The sequence below is a fragment of the Cucumis sativus genome, chromosome 4 (genome assembly GCF_000004075.3).
Source record: "Cucumis sativus cultivar 9930 chromosome 4, Cucumber_9930_V3, whole genome shotgun sequence".
In the NCBI taxonomy this organism is placed as follows: domain Eukaryota; kingdom Viridiplantae; phylum Streptophyta; class Magnoliopsida; order Cucurbitales; family Cucurbitaceae; genus Cucumis; species Cucumis sativus.
This window is the reverse complement of record NC_026658.2, coordinates 15,895,678-15,917,509: the sequence shown is the minus strand read 5'-3', so window position 1 is coordinate 15,917,509 and position 21,832 is coordinate 15,895,678. Positions and strand designations below refer to the sequence as shown.

General features: G+C 30.2%; 3 protein-coding genes and 1 long non-coding RNA gene across 6 annotated transcripts; all 4 read right to left on the bottom strand.

Moving 5' to 3' along the window:
* Positions 1-469: 469 nt before the first annotated feature.
* On the bottom strand, positions 470-1,230 carry LOC116403453. Its single transcript, XR_004216205.1, has 3 exons — positions 1,000-1,230; positions 729-824; positions 470-610 (listed from the first exon to the last, which is right to left on the bottom strand). It is a non-coding gene; the product is annotated as an uncharacterized LOC116403453 (long non-coding RNA).
* Positions 1,231-4,677: 3,447 nt separating this feature from the next.
* On the bottom strand, positions 4,678-7,802 carry LOC101208097 (hypothetical protein). Of its 2 annotated transcripts, XR_004216226.1 has the most exons (4): positions 6,868-7,802; positions 6,584-6,674; positions 4,938-5,330; positions 4,678-4,853 (listed from the first exon to the last, which is right to left on the bottom strand). XR_004216226.1 is itself a non-coding variant. In XM_004148549.3 (3 exons), exons 1-2 carry the CDS (start codon positions 7,777-7,779, stop codon positions 6,618-6,620), a joined length of 969 nt encoding a protein of 322 aa, XP_004148597.1. In that variant the 5' UTR covers positions 7,780-7,802; the 3' UTR covers positions 4,780-5,330; positions 6,584-6,617. The 2 variants fall into 2 exon arrangements, 1 of the variants encoding a protein (XP_004148597.1); XM_004148549.3 differs by having other exon boundaries at positions 4,780-5,330.
* Positions 7,803-9,359: 1,557 nt separating this feature from the next.
* On the bottom strand, positions 9,360-10,504 carry LOC101208341 (PRA1 family protein B2). Its single transcript, XM_004148550.3, has one exon. It carries the CDS (start codon positions 10,287-10,289, stop codon positions 9,651-9,653), a length of 639 nt encoding a protein of 212 aa, XP_004148598.2. The 5' UTR covers positions 10,290-10,504; the 3' UTR covers positions 9,360-9,650.
* Positions 10,505-12,125: 1,621 nt separating this feature from the next.
* Positions 12,126-15,070, bottom strand: LOC101215141 (macrophage migration inhibitory factor homolog). 2 transcript variants are annotated; one of them, XM_011655405.2, is made up of 4 exons: positions 14,861-15,070; positions 12,706-12,906; positions 12,567-12,627; positions 12,126-12,398 (listed from the first exon to the last, which is right to left on the bottom strand). In XM_011655405.2, the coding sequence occupies exons 1-3, from the start codon at positions 14,969-14,971 to the stop codon at positions 12,574-12,576; spliced, it is 366 nt and encodes a 121-aa protein (XP_011653707.1). In that variant the 5' UTR covers positions 14,972-15,070; the 3' UTR covers positions 12,126-12,398; positions 12,567-12,573. The 2 variants fall into 2 exon arrangements, with proteins under 2 accessions (XP_011653707.1, XP_011653708.1); XM_011655406.2 differs by lacking the exon at positions 12,567-12,627 and having other exon boundaries at positions 14,861-15,069.
* Positions 15,071-21,832: the final 6,762 nt, after the last annotated feature.

Here is a 21,832-nt window from a genome sequence, read left to right as displayed (position 1 = left end):
AACGACAACGAAGTATGTAAGTGCAATGAACACAAAAGCTAACAAAATGAGGTAATTGAACGTTGTAAGGCAGAGCATTGGGCTTACCAGAGCCAAGGTATCTTCTTCGGTAACAAGTTGTGATCTGACATGGAGGTTTTCAAGTTGTGACAGGAAAACAAAAGCTAACAGATAATTAACTATACAGTTTGTAGGCAAAATACCAAATAGCCCATAATCAAGATCACAACTGAAGCAAACAATAATGTGTAGTTTATCATTTCCAACCAAATAATTCAATAACAAATAAGGTCAAATGGCCAAATAATATGTCCTTTCACATAAATATTTACTCCTGAATTTTTTGAAGGATAATGTTATCGCTTCTCTCCCACGTTTCACAAAAATTCTTTTACATATTATATTTTTGTTACATATTCCTATTGAAGAATCTCATTTGAGCATTTTGTGGTCAATTTGACTTGAAAGAAACGGCAGAACTTTCAATAAGAAAGAAGCAAGATGCCCAGTTTTTTTAACTGCTGTTTTTCTCTTCTTTTTTTTTCTTTAACTTGCTGTAAATTGGAGATGTTTTCCATAACTACTTTGGCTTATGTAATTTATCTTCTCCCTAAATGCAACCATAAATCAAACAAACTAGATGAATAAATTTACACCACAGAAATCCATCCTATGAAGACTACAGAGAGAAAGATGGGATAAGGACAAAGCATAGGAAAAGCAAATACCCGATGGGAAGTAAACTGATAAAAAATACTTTGTGTTGAGAGTAATATATCCCGAACCAATTTTCTGCCAGCCATTAAGATTTACCCACTGCAACTCTGCACACAAATATTTTCTTATAAACAATAATTAACACAATCTAATTGGTATCTTATGGATATAAAAGACAGCATGGATCCATATTGGAAGGATTTCAAATTAGTCTACGAACAAAGAATTTGGAAGGATTTGTGATCAACTAAGGAGCTCTCGACTTTCTCCGCTGGAATTTACCTTCCTTGGGTACTTATCGACCAGAGACTGGAAGTAGTTGTGCTCTTCGTCCATAGTAGTCATCCAACCAGCAAGGGAAAGACCACGACGCGCAGTGGAATAGGAAAAAGAGCGTTGAGCACAGCTTTCGTGTCACCAGCAATCGTTTTTCCTTTATTGGTAGACCGAAAAGGCTTTGTCAAGCAGGCAGGCATGATTGTCACTCGATCGACAGTTGAGAAATCCGGCGCTGTTAGGTAGGCTTAGGCGATTTTTGAGGAAGACGAAGAAGATAAGAGAAGGGAGAGGACGAGAAAGTAGAGAGAGAGAGAGCGTTAGAGAAGAAGTAGGGAAGAAATTTGAAACGTGAGTGAGAGAGAAGGGGAGATGAGGGATTAAAATATATTTGAATTATTTGTGATAAAACCCATTTAAAACCCAAAAAAATTTCTTTATAACTAAAACAAATATTTTGTTTTTAAAATTTAGACTAAAAAAATCAAATTTTACGAGAGATAAAATTTTCAAACGATAAAGCAAAAAATATATATTTTGTTTTTCAAATAATTATAATCCAAAATTTTCAAGAAATGTGAAATTTCATTTAATAAGATAAAAAAATTGTGAACATTAGTTTCCAACTTTGGCAATGGATGAAAGTATTAGAAATTGAAAATAATTGTTAGACATGCATGTTAGCCGTCACCACAAACCAATCCAATTTTTCATTCAAAAATGTTGAATTTATAATTAATGGTTCTCGAAACATTCATACAATTTTTTTTTAATTTAACTTACTTAATTTGAGTTTTCTTACGATGTTCATGTCGATATTATACGAAAAATTGTCTTAAATGATAAAATTGCTGAAGATATTCACAAATATAACAAAGTTTTACCGTCTGTTAGTTAGTGATAGAACATGTACTAGTGGTCTATCAATTATCCTCTATGGTTTTAGTTTAGTGGTTATTTATCAAGCTCTTAATAAATTAAATAGTGATTTAACAAATATAATGTAAAAGAATATTCCAAGAATAACCTTGGAGTATCACTTGAATTTTCAAAACGACCTAACAATGCTAAACTATAAGCTCATAACTCATAACCTATCAAAAAAAGTACAGATAAAACAAAAAAACTATTTAAATCTTGAAAAATGAAATATGAGAAAAAAAATGAAAAGAGAAGAAATAAATTTTAAAGTATATGTAAATTTTAGATATTAAGTAAAAAAAGAATATGTAAGTTGAATTTTAATCGGTAAGAATATGGATGTTTAGAAACAAATTTTTAATTTTTTAAAAGTTGATTTATAATCATTTGATTTCTTTAAATTCAACAACATAAACATAAAATGATTTGATTTTGAATTTATCACACCTTACAAATATTTTTCAAATTTCAAATCAAGAGATACTAAGTTTGTTGACCTTACCCACTTGATTGCCATTTTGGGACTTGTTTAAGACTAAGTTTGTTTCACTTGCATACTTGGTTGTCATTTTAGGTCTCAAAGTGCATTTTTCACGCATTTTGAACTTTTTTTTTAATGGGCTTTATAAAAATAATTCAAATGGAATTGGCAGATGGCTGAGGGCCTTCGTGAAACGTGGGAGAGAAGCGATAAGAATATGTATGTCTTAATGGTCATAGAAATTTATTATGCTTGGTTTTTGCTTGAAATTTTTTCTATTATTTACTTTATTGAACACACACGAGCACCCGTACATCTGGATTTGTAAGAATATGTATCATTATAAGGTTTCCATCCATCTTTCTTATGCCATCGATGAAGTTTTCGCTTAGATCTTTATCTTAGTTCGGCCTCTTTAAAATGTTACTCCATACAAGGAAGATCGAAAGTTGTGATTACCAAGTGTAGATTTGTATTGTATAGTTGCCTTAGTTATTTTTTTAATTATTCTTTTTAGACGTTATTTTCTTTTATAATTAGTTCTCTTTAGTTAGAATTTCTATTAAATTATACTTACCTATTATCAAATTTTTTCCGTAATAAGAGAAAATGGAGTTTTTCTCAAATAACAAAAAGTGATTATTTAAGATAGTATGCTAAAGGGAACACATCCAACTACCATGTTCAGAATATTACCTTTGCCGATTGAAAGTCTTGGATTCTTGGTCAACTTTGAATGCAAATTTTTCTTAGTTGATTAATAAATATTAGGGTAAAAAGATCTTCTATTGTAATATTGTTTTGCTTCACTTGCATCATACACTAAAACACAAGATTAAAAAAAAATTATATTTAGATTTTTGTATGGTAGATTAGGTGTTCTCTTTGAATTGGTGTTGGTATTGGCTTTCTAATTATGATATGATTTTGGGAACCTTTGAATTATGTTCTTCAAACCTTCTCTCTTCGATTGAAGCTTATTATATTTAGTCGTTGTTAGTATGTTTTTTTTTTTTTCTCCATTTTTTCCTTCTAATATTTTTATTTGATATATAATATGCATAAAAGAGAAAGTAGTTAATGTGTTTTACATTGTTGTGTTGTGCAAAGTTGGTGCAGTTGGTTCAAATATTTAAGATTTGGTGAAGCACTTGGAATAGTCTAAGTTCAAACTCTTAATCTGTAGGATAATTTACTTTACAAGAATCACACATTTACCTTTTTTTTTTTTTTTTTGAAATAGGAAAGGAGCCTCTTCATTAAGCTGAAAATGAGTAGACAAGACAAAAGATAATACAAAGAAGCCTTAGGATCAGCTAGTGCACTCGGACATCTCATCTAGGTTGACACCCACTTAGCGTTCTCACCATATCGAGACTTAAACCAAAAGACTAAACCAACGACAAGGTTTAGAATAGATCATACAAACTGCCCAATAACTATACAATATAGATTTAAGACCACTAGAAATCCAAAAGAAATAAAATAAGAGTACAGTAGTGGACTAAGAATTAAAAATGATGTCAAGTTCATTCTTTGTGTTGATGTCAAATTTATGAGAATATAATTATACTAATAGAAAAAGATGAGAATGCCAACATGAACTTAACTCAGCTGGCACTCCTGGACAAGAGATCTTTAGTTCAAATCCTCACTCCAACATTTAATACAATACCTTTGTGATTGTATTTTTTAATCCTCCAAACCAAGTATTAGATACTGTTTTTTTTAATTGTTAATTATTAAGAGTCAGTATGGAGACCTTGATCTCTCAAACTAAGTTGTGCACAAGTTCTTTCATATTCGTGCCTTATTTTAAAGGATTATTTACAAAAATAGCAATACTTTTCTTCATTTAGACAAAAAGAGATATAAGAGTACGTTAAGAAATATGGGTTCATGAAATATGCTTCGATGAAAAGAACTGAATCAACAAAAGATTAACAATAGTGAAATCTATTACTGAAGATTTGTATTTTTTTCCCACATTTAGAGTAGCACTTAAAGTATAAAAATAATTAAACTGATTATATAAATAATAATAATAATTTATTTCAAAAAGTAAATTACAAATATAACAAAATTTCAAAATCAATCTTTAATAAACAGGAAAATCGATAGCTCGTCGTAGTTTTGGCACTCGTCATATTCATCTACTAATACACCAAGTGTTCATCCGAATGTACGAGTACTAGCAAACTATATTTTAGTTGTTATGATTACTATGGCAAAACAATCCTTTTTGGGAAGGAAACTCTTTACCCAAGAGGTGATTAGAAAAATGAGGAAAAAGGGAGCTTGTTTCTTTCAAGCAATCAAATACCCTCAAAATAAATCTCACTACATACCCTTTCATCCACATATTGGTTCTTATCTGATCATGATTTGAGAGAGATCTTCAAGTATTCTTTATTCTTTTCAAAATCCCAATGAATACTAGAGATCAATACACAAGAACCTGTGAACAAAATAAGAATTCCTTCTCAATCACAACTCTAAAAGAACAAAAAGAAAGCACCAAAAATACACCTCAACAGCACACCTTAGAGCTGGAAAGTATCTACAAGCTTTTCCCTAAATGGAATCTGTGAAGTCACTAAAAGAAACTTAGAAGTAGCAACATTGATACGGAGTCCAATCAATAACGGAACACTTTGTATGGAATATATGAAATCATATCAAACAGGGTAGGTTCTTCAAGTCACAAAAAGTAGGGAATGACGCTATAGGGAGGTGAGGGAACTCATTCTATCTTTTGATGATATCCACCAAACAAACAACTGCCTAAACTTAAGGTCATTCCTAAGACTTCTCAGGATTGCTTGTAGCTCCATACAGTTCAAAGAGTCACCATTGTCATGTCAATAGCATGCAGCATTCAGGTCTTGATGCCAAAAGTTTGCAGTTCCGTTCCAAGGTTGACTTCTTGCAATCCCTGCTTCCCAAATTTAGATGAAAATGAAGAAATGAAACTTAGATATAGATGTTGCAGATCTTGTTTCTCTACCTAAATGCACAGTTTTACATGATTTCTAATGACACTCCCTACGTCATGGATAAAAATAGCAGGGTTGTTTGATGACTTTACATTATCTAGGTGCTTAATCATATAGTCAAAGAATTTGCATTTGATGCCGGGAAATAAAAATTATAAGTGCAAAGCCAGCAGGTCAAATATAATAAATTAGTGATGCCAAATCGAACTTGAATGTTCAAGACATAACATCAATCAGTCCCATAACAATTGTGAAACATGGTGTTGAACAATATAATATTAAATTTGCCTTTACCCATCAACTTAAACTTTTGAGTTAGTCAGTGATTGAAGACATGACAGTAAAGGAGAGTGATGAGAGTTGGTAGGAAGTGAGAAAACATGGGATGAACTCCCTCCACTTCTTTCTTTTTCCATCAGTTTCAGGGTGGAAAATGGGGGGAGGGTTACTTTCTTGTGCTATATATGGAAGGGTGGGCTATGGTTATAGTGTCTGGGCTTAAAAAAGAACTAGTCACTGCGAACACCTATTTTGTACCAAAGTTGTCTCAAACATTTAAAGCAAAGGGGAAAAATCAATACTACATTCAGTCAAATTTCAAGAAAGCAAACGATTGAGAATTGATCTTTCACTCTTCATTAAGGGAAGAGAAAAAACCAATAGATTCTTTGAATACTGGTCACTCATGAAACAATAATCTGAGCGTCAACGCTTCCCTTACCCTTATATTTTTATCCAAATCAACTATAGACATTTCTATCAAGAAATGATAATGCATACAGAAAGGTTTGAGAGTCTGCACCTCAAAAAAGTCAAAATAATGCTCGAACGGTTCATTTCAAGGAGAAGCAAAACTTAAGAAACATAATGAATCAAGATCACATACTATTAGACATCTCCAACACTCAACTTAAAAATTTTGTCTTGGTAACATTAAAACCTTTTTTGGGGGAAGACCACTTATCTCAAAACTTGACTAAACAAAACAACTTTCACAAGTCCTTTTGCATTACCCAACCTAATGATAAAAAAAAATGTTAACCATTAACAACATCTAATATGATTGATCCCATTTTTCCTCATTAAAAATACATTATTGAATGCAAATTACATACGCCACACAGTTCTCATACCGAAATCATAAGACATGCAAATGAAAGTATGATAATGGGAGAGGAAGAAATTAGCTTACATGAACAAAAACGTCGGACGTATGAACAAATTTCTTACTCAAATCCAGGGTACCTCGCAACTTTATATCTTAACTTCCTGTTGTGGTTTTCCTGCAAAACATTGGGAATGATTGTGCATAAAACCTTGAAAAAATTGAACAATCAAAAGAAGCATTAAGCAATGACAAACCTATAGAACAATTCACTAGTCGCTTAAACATAAAAATCCACCTAAAGAGCACGCCTAATTGGCATGTTAGCTGTTAGTCCTGAAGGGTTCATTCATATAGAAGTGATTAATTACCTGCTCAAGAACCTGAGCAGAGCTCTCCTCAACAAGCCGCGCCAAGCTCTCAGTCTTGGCAAGCATTTTTTCGTATAAATCCTCCAACCCAGCAGTATAATTTGCTGCCTCAGAACCCAGTAAACGGGTCAAGTTCCCAACATCAAATCCTTCAGCGCACACATTCATTTGCTTCTGATATTTCGAGTTTTGCTTCATCATATTCAAATTATCATCATTCTTATCCTCATTCATCGGAGAAGCTCTCATCTCGCAGAGCAAATGGGGAAAAGGAGAATTAGGGATAAACGATCCATAGTGACCACGAAATGCCGGCCCAATATTCACAATGTCAATCGATTTCGGCTCAAAGAACTCATTGGAAGACCGAAATTGGAAAGCGCGGTATTCGTGTGTGTGGATAATTTGATCGGATAGCGGCGAAGTAAGAAGCAGAAACACACTAGGGATTAGATTGGTGGGATTCACAGCATCCTTAACAGGAAACGACAATTGCTTCATCGAAGATAAAGAGGAACTCACTAAGTATTCACGCATGGAAGGTCGAAGCTGAGTCCTACGGCGGCCGGAAAACCAACCTAGCAAAGAATCGTGCGGTTGAGCTTGAGCTTGACCGTCGGACTGGTGTCGGTCGAGAAGGCGGTTAAGCGATTGTGAATCTACACGTCCAAGAGAGTCGTAAAAGCTATTGGTGGAACCGGAGCAGAGAAATCCGGTGACGGTGGCGACGCGCAGTGATGGTTGGGTGTCGGTTGAAGAAGATGAATCATCAGAGAGGGATAAAGGGGTAACATCGGAGACATGACCGAAAAGAAGGCCGTCGACGGCGCCGGAGGAGGAGGAGAAGCGTTGGATCAAAGAAGCTAAGATTGGGCCTGAAATCGCAACCTTCTGCAAGGAATCGTCTTCCATGGCCGATTCGCATTTACCTCCGAAGGGATCCGGCTTTTAATATGCTTTCTCTATTACGACATGTCGTTTTCACCAATTCGAGTTGTCGTCCAAAATTCAAATTACTTAAATGAAGAATGCTTAGTTACCTAATAATACATTTTAGGTTAAAGAATCGTTTTGGATTTCTTCAATTTTACCTAATAATAATCTTTTCTTATATATTTTTAAATATTAAATTATTTTATCTTTTAGATACTAATTTTAAGATTATAAAATTTGCCATTTGAAAATATAAAAACAAATTTTTTTAATAAAAAAAAAGTTCAAATTACAACAATATTTAGCCTATATATTTATTAAAAAGTTATAATAGCAATGAGTATCAATACTTTTTTCTTATATATATATATAAAAGAATATTAGGTTTGTTTTTACATTTTTTACATTTTTTGGATCAAATTAAGTGATGTAGTTTGATGGAAGTTTAAGTAAAATTTAATTTTAATTGAATCATTTCGTATTTTGTTTTTGTTTATTTGCTTAATACAACCTATAATTCTAATGCTGGAGGAGTTTCCCACTAGGCCACAATGACATTAGTTGAGAGCAGCGTTTGCAAAATGAAATTTGATTAAAAATAACATATTCCAATAACAATGCAACAGACTCAACTTACCCTTTTCTTTTTAATTTATTTATCTTAATTGGAATCCAATTTTTGTTTTAGAAACAAGAATATGTTAGAGCATATTATTAAATTTTCATTTCATATTTTCACCTTCAAAATCATCAAACATAAAAAAAATATGTCAAAAAATGTCAACTCAACTAAATATAATATAAATAAATAAAACATTTTAATTGGTATATTTACTAATTAAATTTATTTTTTTTAAATCTTTTGTTTTTATAATTTCTTCCACAGATATCTATTGAAATCATTTTTATATAAAAAAAAAATCAGCTTTTGGAGAGCTTGGATGACGTGTATAAATTGGAATGCATACATTACATTATTTTGAATGTTATTGTAAATTAGCATGGTATAGTTGATGTATAAAAGGTGAGTTTTATATGTGTATATACTTTTAAATTGATTGTAATAGTATCTTTTGAGTTAAAATAAATTATGCTTTAGTCACACGTCAAGTTAAAATTTTATTTTGTATGATTAAACTTTTTTTTTTAATTCAATTAATGTGACAATGATTCAAATGTGTAGTCTTTTGGTTAAAAAACTATTCTATTTCATTCTTAGTAACATTTTTATATGATATATGAAAATAACACCTAGAGTGTTAATTTTAAATCTTCCTCTATTTTAAATATTTTCACATTTAAAAAGAGCTCGAGTCCAACAAACTAAAAATCATAATAATCATAATGTTAAAATAAGATTTAAAGTATCAACATTTAATGTTGGGGCTAATACATTTGTTCCTCCAAATTTGAAAGGAATGTATTTAAAATTTGATGTGTTGAATGGTAATAGAAAAGAAAAAGAAAGTTAAAGAATTTGGGTTTTGAAGTTGTGTGAAATGAAATCCGCATTTTAGGTATGAAGAAATCCATTTAAAATGAAATGAATTGAAAGAAGTGAAGAGGTAAGGTTGAAAAGAGTGCATTACTCTCCAAGTTGATGTTGAGTACAACAAATTTACAATAGAATTTTAAAAAATATAAAGGAAGAAACCATTAGGTTGAAGAATCAAACCTAAATTGATACAAACTATTAACGTAAACATAAATGTGCAGCCTTAAAAATTAAAATCAAATTCCCCAACCAAATTTCAATCGAAGAAGAAGAATATTCAAACAAACAAAATAATAGAATGAACAAATCAAATGAACACACATGTGTATTCAATTTTCGGAATGGTCACAATATTTTATCTGCCGGAAGGAGCGGCGCCAGAGGAGGAGGAGGAGGAGGAGGAGGAGGAGGGAGCGCCAGCGAAGATACCGAGAAACCCAGTCGTATTAACTTCCTGCTCATCCAGGAACAGATCATCGGGAGATCGGAGAGCACCGTGAGCGCAGACGACGGCGAAACCGGCGGTGAAAGCAGAAACAAGAACAGATCCAACGCTGGTGAGAAAAACAACACAGGCGGTGAAAACAACGAGACCAATCAAGATCTCGCTATCTCTGAAGTGGCGACCAAACAGAACAAGCGGCTGATCGGAGGGGCGGAAGAGATAGAGGAAGATCCAAGAGCAAAGAAGGGCGATCAAGAGGAAGAGAGAGGAAGGATTGGAGAAAAGTGAAATGGCAAGAATTAGGGCTATGATGGTGAAATAATTGACGCGGAAATAGGAGTAGTTCTTGCGGATGCGGAGAGTGGCTTCGGAGAGGGATTCAGGCTTGGAGAAGGCGGAGCGATCTAGGAGCTCCGGCCAAGGGCGGCGACGGGAGAAGGCGTGGCGGAGGGAGAGGAGGAGATGGCTAGAGAAGGAAGAAAGGGGGATTTGAGGTTGGGATTGGGGATTGGAAATGGGGAGGATGACCGGAGAAGCTGAGGACTGCATTGTGTGGAGGAAAGGGAAATGGGAAAGGTAAGAAGGAATTTGGTTGGTTTATAAGTGGGCGGAAAGTATGGAGTTGCACGGAAGGGTGGCCGGAAATTGAGGGAAAGGAGGCGCCAGAGGGAAGATACTCAAAAATCGGTTTCCACTTTTTCTTTCTTCTTTTTTCTTCTGTTTATGTCTATATATACATATATATATATATATACGTGAGAGAGAAAGAGAGAGAGAGACATTTGTTACCATTGAAATTTAAATCTAAATAAAATTTAATAATAAAAGATTTATGCATTTCAAAGCCAACATCAATACATTTTCGAAAGATATTTGTAAAAATGGTGTTATTTGCAAATCATTTCAAAAAATATAGGGATGTTTTCTTCTTTTATTCAATTCAGTTTGGGAAGATGGACTTTTTTTTTTTTATCTCTTAAAAAATAGATAATTTTTTTTATAAAAAAATAAATTATAAACTTTGTTAAAATCAAGAAAAGCACAAAATAAATATTTCAATGGACGAGAAACAACAATTATTATTTTAACCTCAATTTTGTTACGTTAAATTTCTTCTTTGTGGGTTAAAACTTGAAACAATGAACTCTCCTTCCCTCCAATGTTTTCAATAACTTTATCCATCAATGACCACCTCTTGAAATAATAATAATAATAAACATTAATCAAAATGATCATACTATGTTTTGTACTACTTGAATAACAAAAAAATATATAACTATTTACCAAATATAGAAAAAAAATATATTTTATAAATAGTTTTAATATTTTACTATTTTAAAAAGGATAGAAAACACATCAAATTGATTTCCTTTTTAACATTTTCACACAAAAATCTTGACATATTTGAAACGTTGTCAAGAAAAAAAACACATACTTTTTATACGTTTATATTTTTTTATGGCAAAACTTGTATTTACTTTCTTTCCCGAAGTTTTGTGGTTAATTTCTTCGTACATAGTTCCTTTTTTAAAAAAAGAAATAGTAGAAAGAAATTATTTGCACACTCTCAATTGGTATTTGTGTCAATATTTTGTTTCAAATCAAACAAACTTCCATAAATTTCTAATATATTACAAGTATTTCTTTAACATTTAAAACAGTCATGATATGCATTTATTTTGAAGCGTAATACTGTCATCAATCACACTTTTGTAACTAAAAAATAATGGTGTAGGAACTTTTGTTGACAATAAGACACAATTGTCCCAAGAAAGGTGTGTTGTGTACAAAAGTTGTCATGATTAATGTATTTTAATTAAATCATAAAGTATTTTAAACAGTTATAATTAATTTTCATCCATATTAAAATTAAGAATTAATAGAAATTAATGCCAACAACTAAATGCTAACATTTAATAGAAAAAAAAAATGAGGTTAAAAGTGTAAATCTTAAGATTAGATTTTTTCAAAGAAAAAAACTAGGAACCAAATATAAACTAAACCTAAAAATAGTTATCTTCAATAATAGTAAATAAATAACAATAATTTGTTGCCCTTTAAATAATCATAATTTTAGGAATAAAGAAAATAGATGTCTTTGCTACCTCCTATTTATTTCCTAAAAGGAAAAATATGTAGAAAATACCTATATTTTTAAAAGTAAACACCAATAAAACAAACACGCACGTATATCAACAGGACTTGAATCTATAGATTATTTATTTTAAAAAAAAAAAAAAAAAACATTGCTTAATTATTATCATCTATCACTTAGTTGCCTCATGATTTGAAGAATTTGAAATCAAATTTCCTGTTTGTCATCACATGATGGGCGATTACAAAAACAAAAGTAAAAAACAATTAAAGGTATATTCTGCAAACTTCTTAAGGTATTAAGGTATGTCTTTCAAAATGATTAAAAATGTTAAGAGTGTTAAACCAATAAAAGTACTCATTAAAACTTGGTAGATTATAACTCGATCTATGATTCATAACCAAAAGTCACAGGGAATCTAGACAGAACTCAATATAATATGAAGGGTTAACAATACCAAATCCTTATAACTAGGTCCCAGCAAATATAAAAGTTGGGAATTTCAAGAGCTTACAGATGAAGTTAACTTAGAAAGTGGAGCCATTCCATCCCAAGTTGGAACCCTGCAGCAGCCATAAAAAATTATTATCTCAGTACCATTCCCAGGTTTATCATAAGCCATTTAAGAGAAGTCAATGTGAAATTAGTGTCTAAAAGTGATTCAAATGTTTGCAAAAGACAGCCAGGAGTTGAGCACATTTGTTTCAAAATAGAAAAAAAGATTTAGTTACATGATCTCTAGTTCTGGTGTAAAGCATGTAAACACTGTGCATATTCTTGACTCTGATGGGCCTAAACAAAAATAAGAAATGCAATGAGAAGTGCATGCATTTCAGTAACCCATCTTGAGAAAAAGATAGAATAACTTGCCTTGGTGTCGTAGAATTTGAGAAAGAATCTTGACTTGGGAACAGATAGCTTGGTCTCCAGGATTGCAGAAATTGCAGCACTCAATTTCTTGTTGACATCAGGGTTCAGACCACCGATGGACACCAACTCACCATATGCTGCTGGCTGCTCACTGCCCCCAAATGACATGGGTACCGATCCCTTCAGCACAATCATTACGTACTGCTTGCAGCAAGATGTTCAAGTTAACGCATCAGAAAGAACTTGACAAAAACCAATCTATTGTCACATCAGCACACAATTTCTATAAAGATCCTCAACAAATCTCGTAACTGGAGTCACACACATGAATTAATAACAGGTTAAATTGCTAAGAATAAAATGTCTGGATGAAGAAATATTTATTCACTTATGCTGTATGTGTTGTGACTGTAGGGTCTATGGACCTCATCTTCTTTGAATGAAAGTGAAAAGAAGGTACTCTTAACTACTAGCTTAAAAACCAGTCACAGAAGAAGCTGAAGCTCAACCAGGATCAAAGGAGAATAGCAAATACACCACTTCATTCCTTGATTCAGAGAGAATCCCTTCATCAACACCAATATGGACATGAGGGAACATCAACATTTCAAGTTGCTTCTCTCTTCACATATATTATTTGTAAAAATTATCAGGTTCAAATTCTTAAAGAATAAATGGCATTTCTTGTAAAAAGGAAAAAAAAAAGGCATTCTTGAGATGAGGAAATTCAACTCCAATGGAGCTAAGAGTAGGTTGCTTGAATACGGCTTCTCTTCTCTTGCAGTTCCTTTTTCAGCCTTTTCTGCAGCTCTTGGTTCCCTTCCTCCTTGGTCCTCTCCTTGTTAGGTAAGACAAATATTTTAAAAGGTTAAATTCTTTGAATGTAGGATTTTCATAGAGTGTTAACAACTCAACAGTATGGATCATATTTAGAGATATTCTTCCTTTTGCATTGAAACTTCGATGGTATATTCTCCACAAGGAGGAGTTTGAGGATTTGGGTCAGGTAACTGCCAGCTTTCTTCACCAACATAGGTTGGCCTCACCTAATAAGGACCATTGATATAATAAAAAAACTTGAAGAGAAGGATTTCAATACATGATGGTCACCAACCTACAATTTAATATCCTAGAAATTTTCTTGGCACTCAAATATTATAGGGCAAGCAAGTTATCTCGTGAGATTAGACGAGATTCAAGGCCAAACACTCACAAATGTGGAAGAAAACAAAAACAAAAACAGCACTAGTTTTCTTGCCCAATTATGGGGTGAGCCTGACTTGTAATGGGGATTGATGCCATATAATGGAACAATTGTTGCTACACCCTGAAAACAGGACAGGAGCACTCCTTGGAGAGCCAATTCTTTTGTTACTAAATGAGGGACTTAGAGAACAATAATAGTATTTCAAAAGGATTGAGAAGTTTGGTAAGAGATCTGGTCCTAAGCTAGGTTAGATTTCTAGTTAGGTTACATTGGAGTCACTTCATGGTTCAGTATGGCTCTTCTAAAACTGTGTTTTTGAATCATCATAAATTAGGGTCTAATGGTAAAGAGAATTAGGGTCCAATGGTAAAGAGAAAGAGGAAGACATAGTCTCAATAGCCAACTCTGCATGGGTTCAATCTGGCCACCTACCTAGGTTCCTCCGAGTTTCTTTGACACGTAAGTGTTGTAGAGTCAAGCAGATTTTCTCGTGAGATTAGTAGAACTAATGTTGTAGGGTAAGTGAGGTTGTCTCGTGACATTAGTAGAACTATTCATAAGACGGCCCAGCGTGTGTATATATATATACATAAAAAAAAAAGGACTGTTTTTCCGTTACCCCTTTCAAGAAGAAGATAACCAAGTACTCTAAACAGTTGCAAAGCTAGGTTGACTAAACTACAAAGCTATAATCACAACTATAAGTAACAGCAACATTCTAACTTCCATCTTAACAAAGATCTAGAAACCCTAAAATAGCATCCCAATAGCTGATTCTACCCGTGCACAGTCTAAAATGACAGTCAAGTCAAAGATTCTCAAATCGATAAAAAAAAAAACATCACCAATCGCTCTAAAATCAAACAGAAAAGTGAAGAATAAGCCTTAATGAGTACAAAAACAGTTGTAAGGTGAATGGTAATTAAATAGAGAAAATTAGAAACGTACGGCTTCTGGCTTGCCAATGATCTTGGCAACGGTAGATGAAGCTTCAGAAAGAACAGAGGAGGTGTCGATACCTTCAAGGTTGACATTTGTAGAAATGTTAAGGCAAGGCATCTTCTTCTTCTTCTTCTTCTTCTTCTCCTCCTTGTGTGTTCAGTGAATTCTTATCTGAAGAATCGTCTGCCCTCGTTTTCATCTTGAATCTCAGCTACTCCAAGAATCTTCCGGGTTCCTCATCTGTTGTTGGGCCGAAACATGTGAAATGTTGGGCCATTGTTTTCTACAAGCAATTGGGCCGTTCATTTCTTTATGGGCCTAACACGAATATTCCAGCTATAACCGAAACGAACTAGGAAATTTGGTTTGCTAATGAAGCGTCAGTGTTAGCCAGTGGTTAGGGTAACATGATTTTGAACCTTTTTTTTTTTTTTTTCATATGGTACAAACATAAGAGTATATCAATCGTATACATATGAGTATACATATGTTGACATGTAATGGAAGAGCTAACAACCGAGCAAATGGTACATCAACTTTAAAACATATGGTACAAACATAACAGTATATCAATGGTAAAGACTAATCAATATTTGTCATATCAATCCTAAATATTACAAACCAAATCGATTTTGTTCCCTCTAAAAAATTAGCATTATTAATATTTTGTTGCACAGTCAATTTAGTAATTATATAGGGTTGGTGTTGTTACATGATGTTTAGTTATAGGGTACATAGGTGCAATTATAATAATATTAGTCACAAAATATTAGCAGACATATAATATAAATATAAAAAAAAATTATGGGTATACTAATTTAGATAGAATTTTCTACATCAAACGATAATAAATCATATCGTGATAAGATAAGAGTCTACTGAAAATAAGAGAAGTTTATCAACAATAAAATTTATCATCTATAAATTTTGTTATATTTATAATTCTTAAAAGAAGAATCTAAAATTGTTATTGGTTACGTACTACTAATATTTGTATTAATTAAGCATTATATCACTTATAATTAGATATGTTTTTTTAAAGAAGAAATTAGGTATGATACAATTGAATATAAATAAAAAGAAATTAGCAATGGTATGGAAATTAGTTCACAAAACGAAGGTTGAAGAATTTAAAATTATATATGAACTCCAAAAAAAAAAACATCAAACTCATAAAAAGGACATTAAGTCAATAAATATTGTAAAAATTTAAATTATATCGTAAAAATTGACATCTATTAATATTTAATAATACATTTATAAATAGGGATAGAAGTCTATCTGAGTGCCTATATAATCTAGAATTTTATTATATTTTATAAGTGTTTTTGTTCATTTAGCTATATTTAGAAATGATTCTTTAATAAATTAGGAAACATCATGAACTATCATATTTAATTTTATTCAATAATAATAAATCAAGAACGGCCGTATCAAATTAAATATAATTATTGATTAATTACCTCTAAAGGTGTATTATTATACTCTTAAGTATGGCAAGTCGACTATGATTTAATTAAACCCTAGGTCTTGGGAATATCTTATCAACCATCTATACTAATGACTTCTTATCTAGGCAATTCGAGTTAGAATTTGTCAATTGTTTTATTAGTTCTATGACATGTCAGTAGTAGTTATCAATTGAATAAAAACGATGATGATGAAATAATATAAAATATAAAGAAAAGTTTATAATATCTGGTTCTAAGAAAAATAAGACTTCAAAATAAAAATGATAAACATTACCTAACACAAAATTATGATTCAAACAATTGAAAAAATATTTTTAAAATTGTTCAAAAGAGTTTCTGACCTAACACACCTTTCTTTCAACACAACAATAGCTAGAACCTAACAAATTAAAACATCAATCATAAAATGTGTCATATATATTTTATAACATGTGCAATTTAATCCAAATTCCTCGATATAATAATAATAAAAAAAACATCGTGCATGAATGAATTTAGATCAATGTATCATTTATCTCATAGTCGTTGTACTAAAAAAATAGGAAAAAAAATCCATAAATTTACTTAATAATAAATATGAAAATTGCATCCAAAATAGCTTAGTTTAATTGTTGTTTTTCATTTCTACACTATGATAGAAAAAAAAAATGAAATTCACATGTCTGATTGTTTGAAAAATTAGAATTATATTAAACTTCATTAGCTTAAAATGGACTAATAAATATTTAACGATTATTTAAGATTAACTTACCATTTCCAAGGAGTTTAATATATGTTAAGATTTGACAATGAGTCAAAATAGTTTTGTGGTGTACTTATAAAAAGTTTATCAAAAGAGTTTAAACATCTTCTTTTCATAATTCAATTCGAACTAGCCTTTAGTTTATTATTTTAAGATCATGTTATATATTTATTTGATTTTTTATGTTTTGTGTTAAAAAATTTAGCTTATGACCATTACTTCCACCAATTGAACTGAAGAAGAGATCGGAAGATGAATAAGCGAAGGTGATAGGGACAGAAGAAGGTTTAATACTTTTCTTTTTGAATTTTCATTAGAAGTAGTTATCATTCGAGTCAGTTTAACATTTAAAAATACTTCTTTTCAAAATTCTTGATTTGAAACTTTTCAAAACTCATCCCTCCCGATTTTTCACTGACCAACTTTAGTTGGTTGGTTTGCTCGCTTTTTTGGTGTATTATGCTATCCTAGTTTTGAGACAACCTTACGTCCATTTTAATAACTCTAATAATAAATAATAATAATAAAATCATTGTTATTCTTTAGTAATAAATGAATAATGATATTAAAATCATTATATTCTTTAGTAATAAATAAATAAAAATATTTAAATCATTATTATTTATTAATAAATATTAATAATAAACCATTTTTACTTTCTTTTTTCCAATTAATAATACATATCCCTAGTAAACTTCAAAATAAACTAAATAATATTTGGATGAATTACATTCCAGATTCAACCCTTGATAAATAACAAAAAAAAAAAAAAAAAAGTGTATATATATATAATTTGCTAATTCATTCTATGAATCTTTTATATGCCAACAAATAAACATAGTTAACCTATTGAACTAGATAAATGTAAATTAAAAAATAATCTGGTTCTTTTTTCTTCAAAAGTCAAATCTCTCACGTCCACTTCTTCACTTCTTCACTCCTTCACTCCTCCACCTTTTATTTCTTTATTTTCTCAAATTGGAATTTTGAACCAAATAAGAAGTAGAATAAAAAAAAAACAAAATAGAATTGGTATATTGAATCCTCTAGGACAATGTCAAACAAACTATACAAATATAATAAATAAAACATTATGCATGTAACAAATAAACTGTATGAAATTGTAAATAACATAAGTCCCACAATCAATCACAAAACTCTCGAAAGAAATACAATCACAAAATATTTCAGACCTAAGATCCTAAAAAATTGTATTTCAATAAAATTTATTGAAAAGTGAAGTAGATCGTTAAATGCACCAAAATGGTGATGATCGAAATCTTAAAGATATAAATTCTCACAAAACATCTATCAATCTAGCTTTTAATTAAAAATTAAAATTCTAAATTTTTATAGTGATTATCATATTTAACTAGCAACCAAAAAGTTATATGCAGATAGAAATCATCTAATCACTTCGTTAAAAAATCAAGAGTTAAAATATATTCTTATGAAAAGTTTAAGGATTAAAAATTTTAAAAATTTAGGGATCCAAATAGAATAATATAAAAAATTTAAAAACCAAATAAGATTTAAACCTATAAATTATTTTTAAAAAATGAAAAGAAGAAGAAATAATAGTTATCAAACCTAGAGCCTAATCATTGGATTTGTTGAAGACATATATGTCCTATGAAGTTATTTGTGTAGTTTTAATTATTGATTTATATGGTTTCTATAAACTATTTTGAATTTTATTTTCTATTACTAACTTTATTCACTGTATTAGTTCATGGATGCTTTTTCTTTCTTCTACTTTATATAAGTTACACTAAACTAAACCAAACTTAAATGATTAAAATGATTTTTGTGTATAACAGGTTCATTCTTATAAGGTAATTAAAAATATGGATGATTTTTGAATAATTAAATACTTATTGAATTGATTGTTAACCAATCAACTTATTTAACAATTAGTGGTTGGGTTCAATCAAACTAAAAAACTTTCATTCATTTCAAAGAGAAAGTTTCAGGTAAGTTATTTGAGTAATAATTAAACCCTTACAAATAATAAATAAACTTTTCTTATTTTTTTTTTATCGAATTGTCTAAAAGAAAATTATATATGGAACATTTTATATATACCTTTTCATTTGAAATATGTGACTTTACCTACTACACTAGACATATTTAATCTTGAAATGTAAACAACACTATAACATCAATAATAATGATGACATTGACTAACTATAATTGCAATTAAAATATTTATTATTATCCAACATCACAAAAAGGAATACAAAATTAAAACACTCACCAAGAATAGGAAAAAATAAATAAATAGAATTTTGAGAAGAAGGGTAGTGGAAGTCTTCGAGCTAATGGTACGCTAAGTGGTAACATAAACATTATTTCAAAAAGAACTAATCAATTACGGTTAAACTAATTTCGATGGTTTTATTAAGTCGAAATCAATTTCATCTATGAAAAAGTCACTAATTTTGACCTATTTAATAACAACTAAAATTGGCCACTTTGTTCAAGGAAAAAGAAAAAATAATCATTGGACTACTTTTTATATATTACTTTTACACGGCACCCTAACCCTATAATTTTTAGGCTTTTTCACATGTTTTATAATAATATTATTATTACTATTAATAAAGAAAAAAAAGGATGATCTTATTATATACAACCATCTAATTTTTTACTATAAATTATTCGAATATGTCACTTTTGTTGTGATCATACTATAGAAAATCAACTAATTTATGATTTGAAAAATATGTTTGAGAAAAAATATAGATGGCAAGAAAACACAACTCTTTTTAGGTGTAAAATCATATTCCTATCAATTTCTTTCTCTTTTTCTTTTTTCCGTCTTATTTATTTCCATGTTTATCCTTCTAATTATTGCAAAACTTTATTCAGTCAACTATTTTCCAATGGCAAAGCTAGCATTAAGGAAATTAATAAAAGTTGTGAAATAAAATATCACCATAAATGCTATTTTTAATTTATGAGATTTCAATGTAAAAGGAACACTTAAGGGAAAAGGGAAAAGAAAAAGACTAGAGGGAGAGAAATAAATAAAATAGATTAAATTGGTTAAGAGATGTAATATTTTCAACTAATAGATATATATTGACTAGATTGATTCAACGTAATGTACTAGACTAAAAGATCAAATATTATAACACTATGTTTTTCACCAAAAAAGATAAGGAATGCTATTGATATAAAAAAAAAAAGCATGGACTTGAATAATAAGTCTTAGTGTAATTTTCACTCAATTGTATGAAGATGTATTTCAAATAATACTATATAAACAGCAAGATTTGTCAATCAAATTTGACTTTTTGGAGCAACATATATATAAGAATTTTGTATTAACAAATGTTTAACATATGGAAAGAAAAGAGATTTTAGCATTCATTCACTACAATTTTTACTTTATTAATAATTGAAAATCTTAGGTATATGTCTGCCTTCATTTTTATGATTTGTTTTAAAGGATGTTGTAATTAAAGTATGCAATAATAAAATTCAACCTTTAATTTCGACGTTGATGGTAAGACATATAATAGTTGTATTGGCCTTGTGTTAATTGATTTTGTAAATTTCATTAATTTTTTTCTTTTATTATTAGCTAAGAGTCTTTTACATGGATTTATTAACAGATAAATATCTAAATGTGTTATTCTATTTTTACCTGTTATACTTATAAAACATCTACATTTAATTTGAGAGAGTTTGATTGGATAGGTAAAAGAAAACAAACCATTTTAATTTATCGATAATTTAAATGGTTTACTACCTCGTTATTCATATCAACTCACATTTCTCACATGGTTATTCATATCAACTTCCACAACAACTTTTCTATAATTATTACAAATCAACTCAACTTTTTGTTTTTATCGCTAATCAAACAAATCCCTAAGAAAATGTTTGATTAGAGTTATTTATGTAGAGTTCAATTGAGTTGAGTTAACCTATAATTATTATATGAGAGAGTAATTAGAAGAGTTTGACCCAAATAAAGATGCTAGAAATATAAGTTAAACCCAAATAAAAATGTAAGAAATGTGAATAACACGTATAGCTAGAAATATAAGTTAAACCCAAATAAAAATGTAAGAAATGTGAATAACACGTATAGCAGAGATAATAAAAATAGAGATGATAGAAATATAAGTTAAACCCAAATAAAAATGTAAGAAATGTGAATAACACGTATAGCAGAGATAATAAACCTTTTAAATTATTAGAGCACTCAAACAAATGGAAGGTGTTTTTTATCCAACCAACCCAACTCAATTACCGTCAGTTGCCAAACTCTTCCACCTATATAATTGTTGAGCAAATTTTTTTAATAATTTCTATCATTATTTGTTAATTTAATCTAAATAATTTCACAAGTTTGATTAAGAAAAATTTAATCTACGTCCTATTGACTAAAAAGGTAAAAAATTTAAAATTAATAAGGAATGGGGATCCAAATCAAAATCAAACACAAACAATTGAAACTTAATACACGTTTGAAAATTAAAGTTCTATTTCATAATCATAATTTTGTTTGGGCTTTTGTTCTTCCAAATTTCGAAATTAATTAAGCTTTATATAATTACACCTCAACTACCCATGATGTCAATTTATACGTGAATGATGTATGCTGTAGAGAGTCATTTATGTCTTCCAATGTTTATACATTAGTCATAGTGTAGTTTGGTTTTAAAACTTAAACTTTTTATTTATTTATTTTTGCAATGATACTTTCTTAAACAAATTGAAAAGTTGAAGATTAAAATATAAGAACATATG

Coding starts and splice junctions, on each gene's coding strand:
- LOC101208097 (XM_004148549.3), bottom strand. CDS start 7,779: ATGGAAGACGATTCCTTGCAGAAGGTTGCGATTTCAGGCCCAATCTTA. Junction 6,675..6,867: donor CTGCTCAGGTTCTTGAGCAG/GTAATTAATCAC, acceptor AATGTTTTGCAG/GAAAACCACAACAGGAAGTT.
- LOC101208341 (XM_004148550.3), bottom strand. CDS start 10,289: ATGCAGTCCTCAGCTTCTCCGGTCATCCTCCCCATTTCCAATCCCCAA.
- LOC101215141 (XM_011655405.2), bottom strand. CDS start 14,971: ATGCCTTGCCTTAACATTTCTACAAATGTCAACCTTGAAGGTATCGAC. Junction 12,907..14,860: donor TCATTGGCAAGCCAGAAGCC/GTACGTTTCTAA, acceptor TGCTGCAAGCAG/TACGTAATGATTGTGCTGAA. Junction 12,628..12,705: donor TCAAATTCTACGACACCAAG/GCAAGTTATTCT, acceptor ATTTTTGTTTAG/GCCCATCAGAGTCAAGAATA.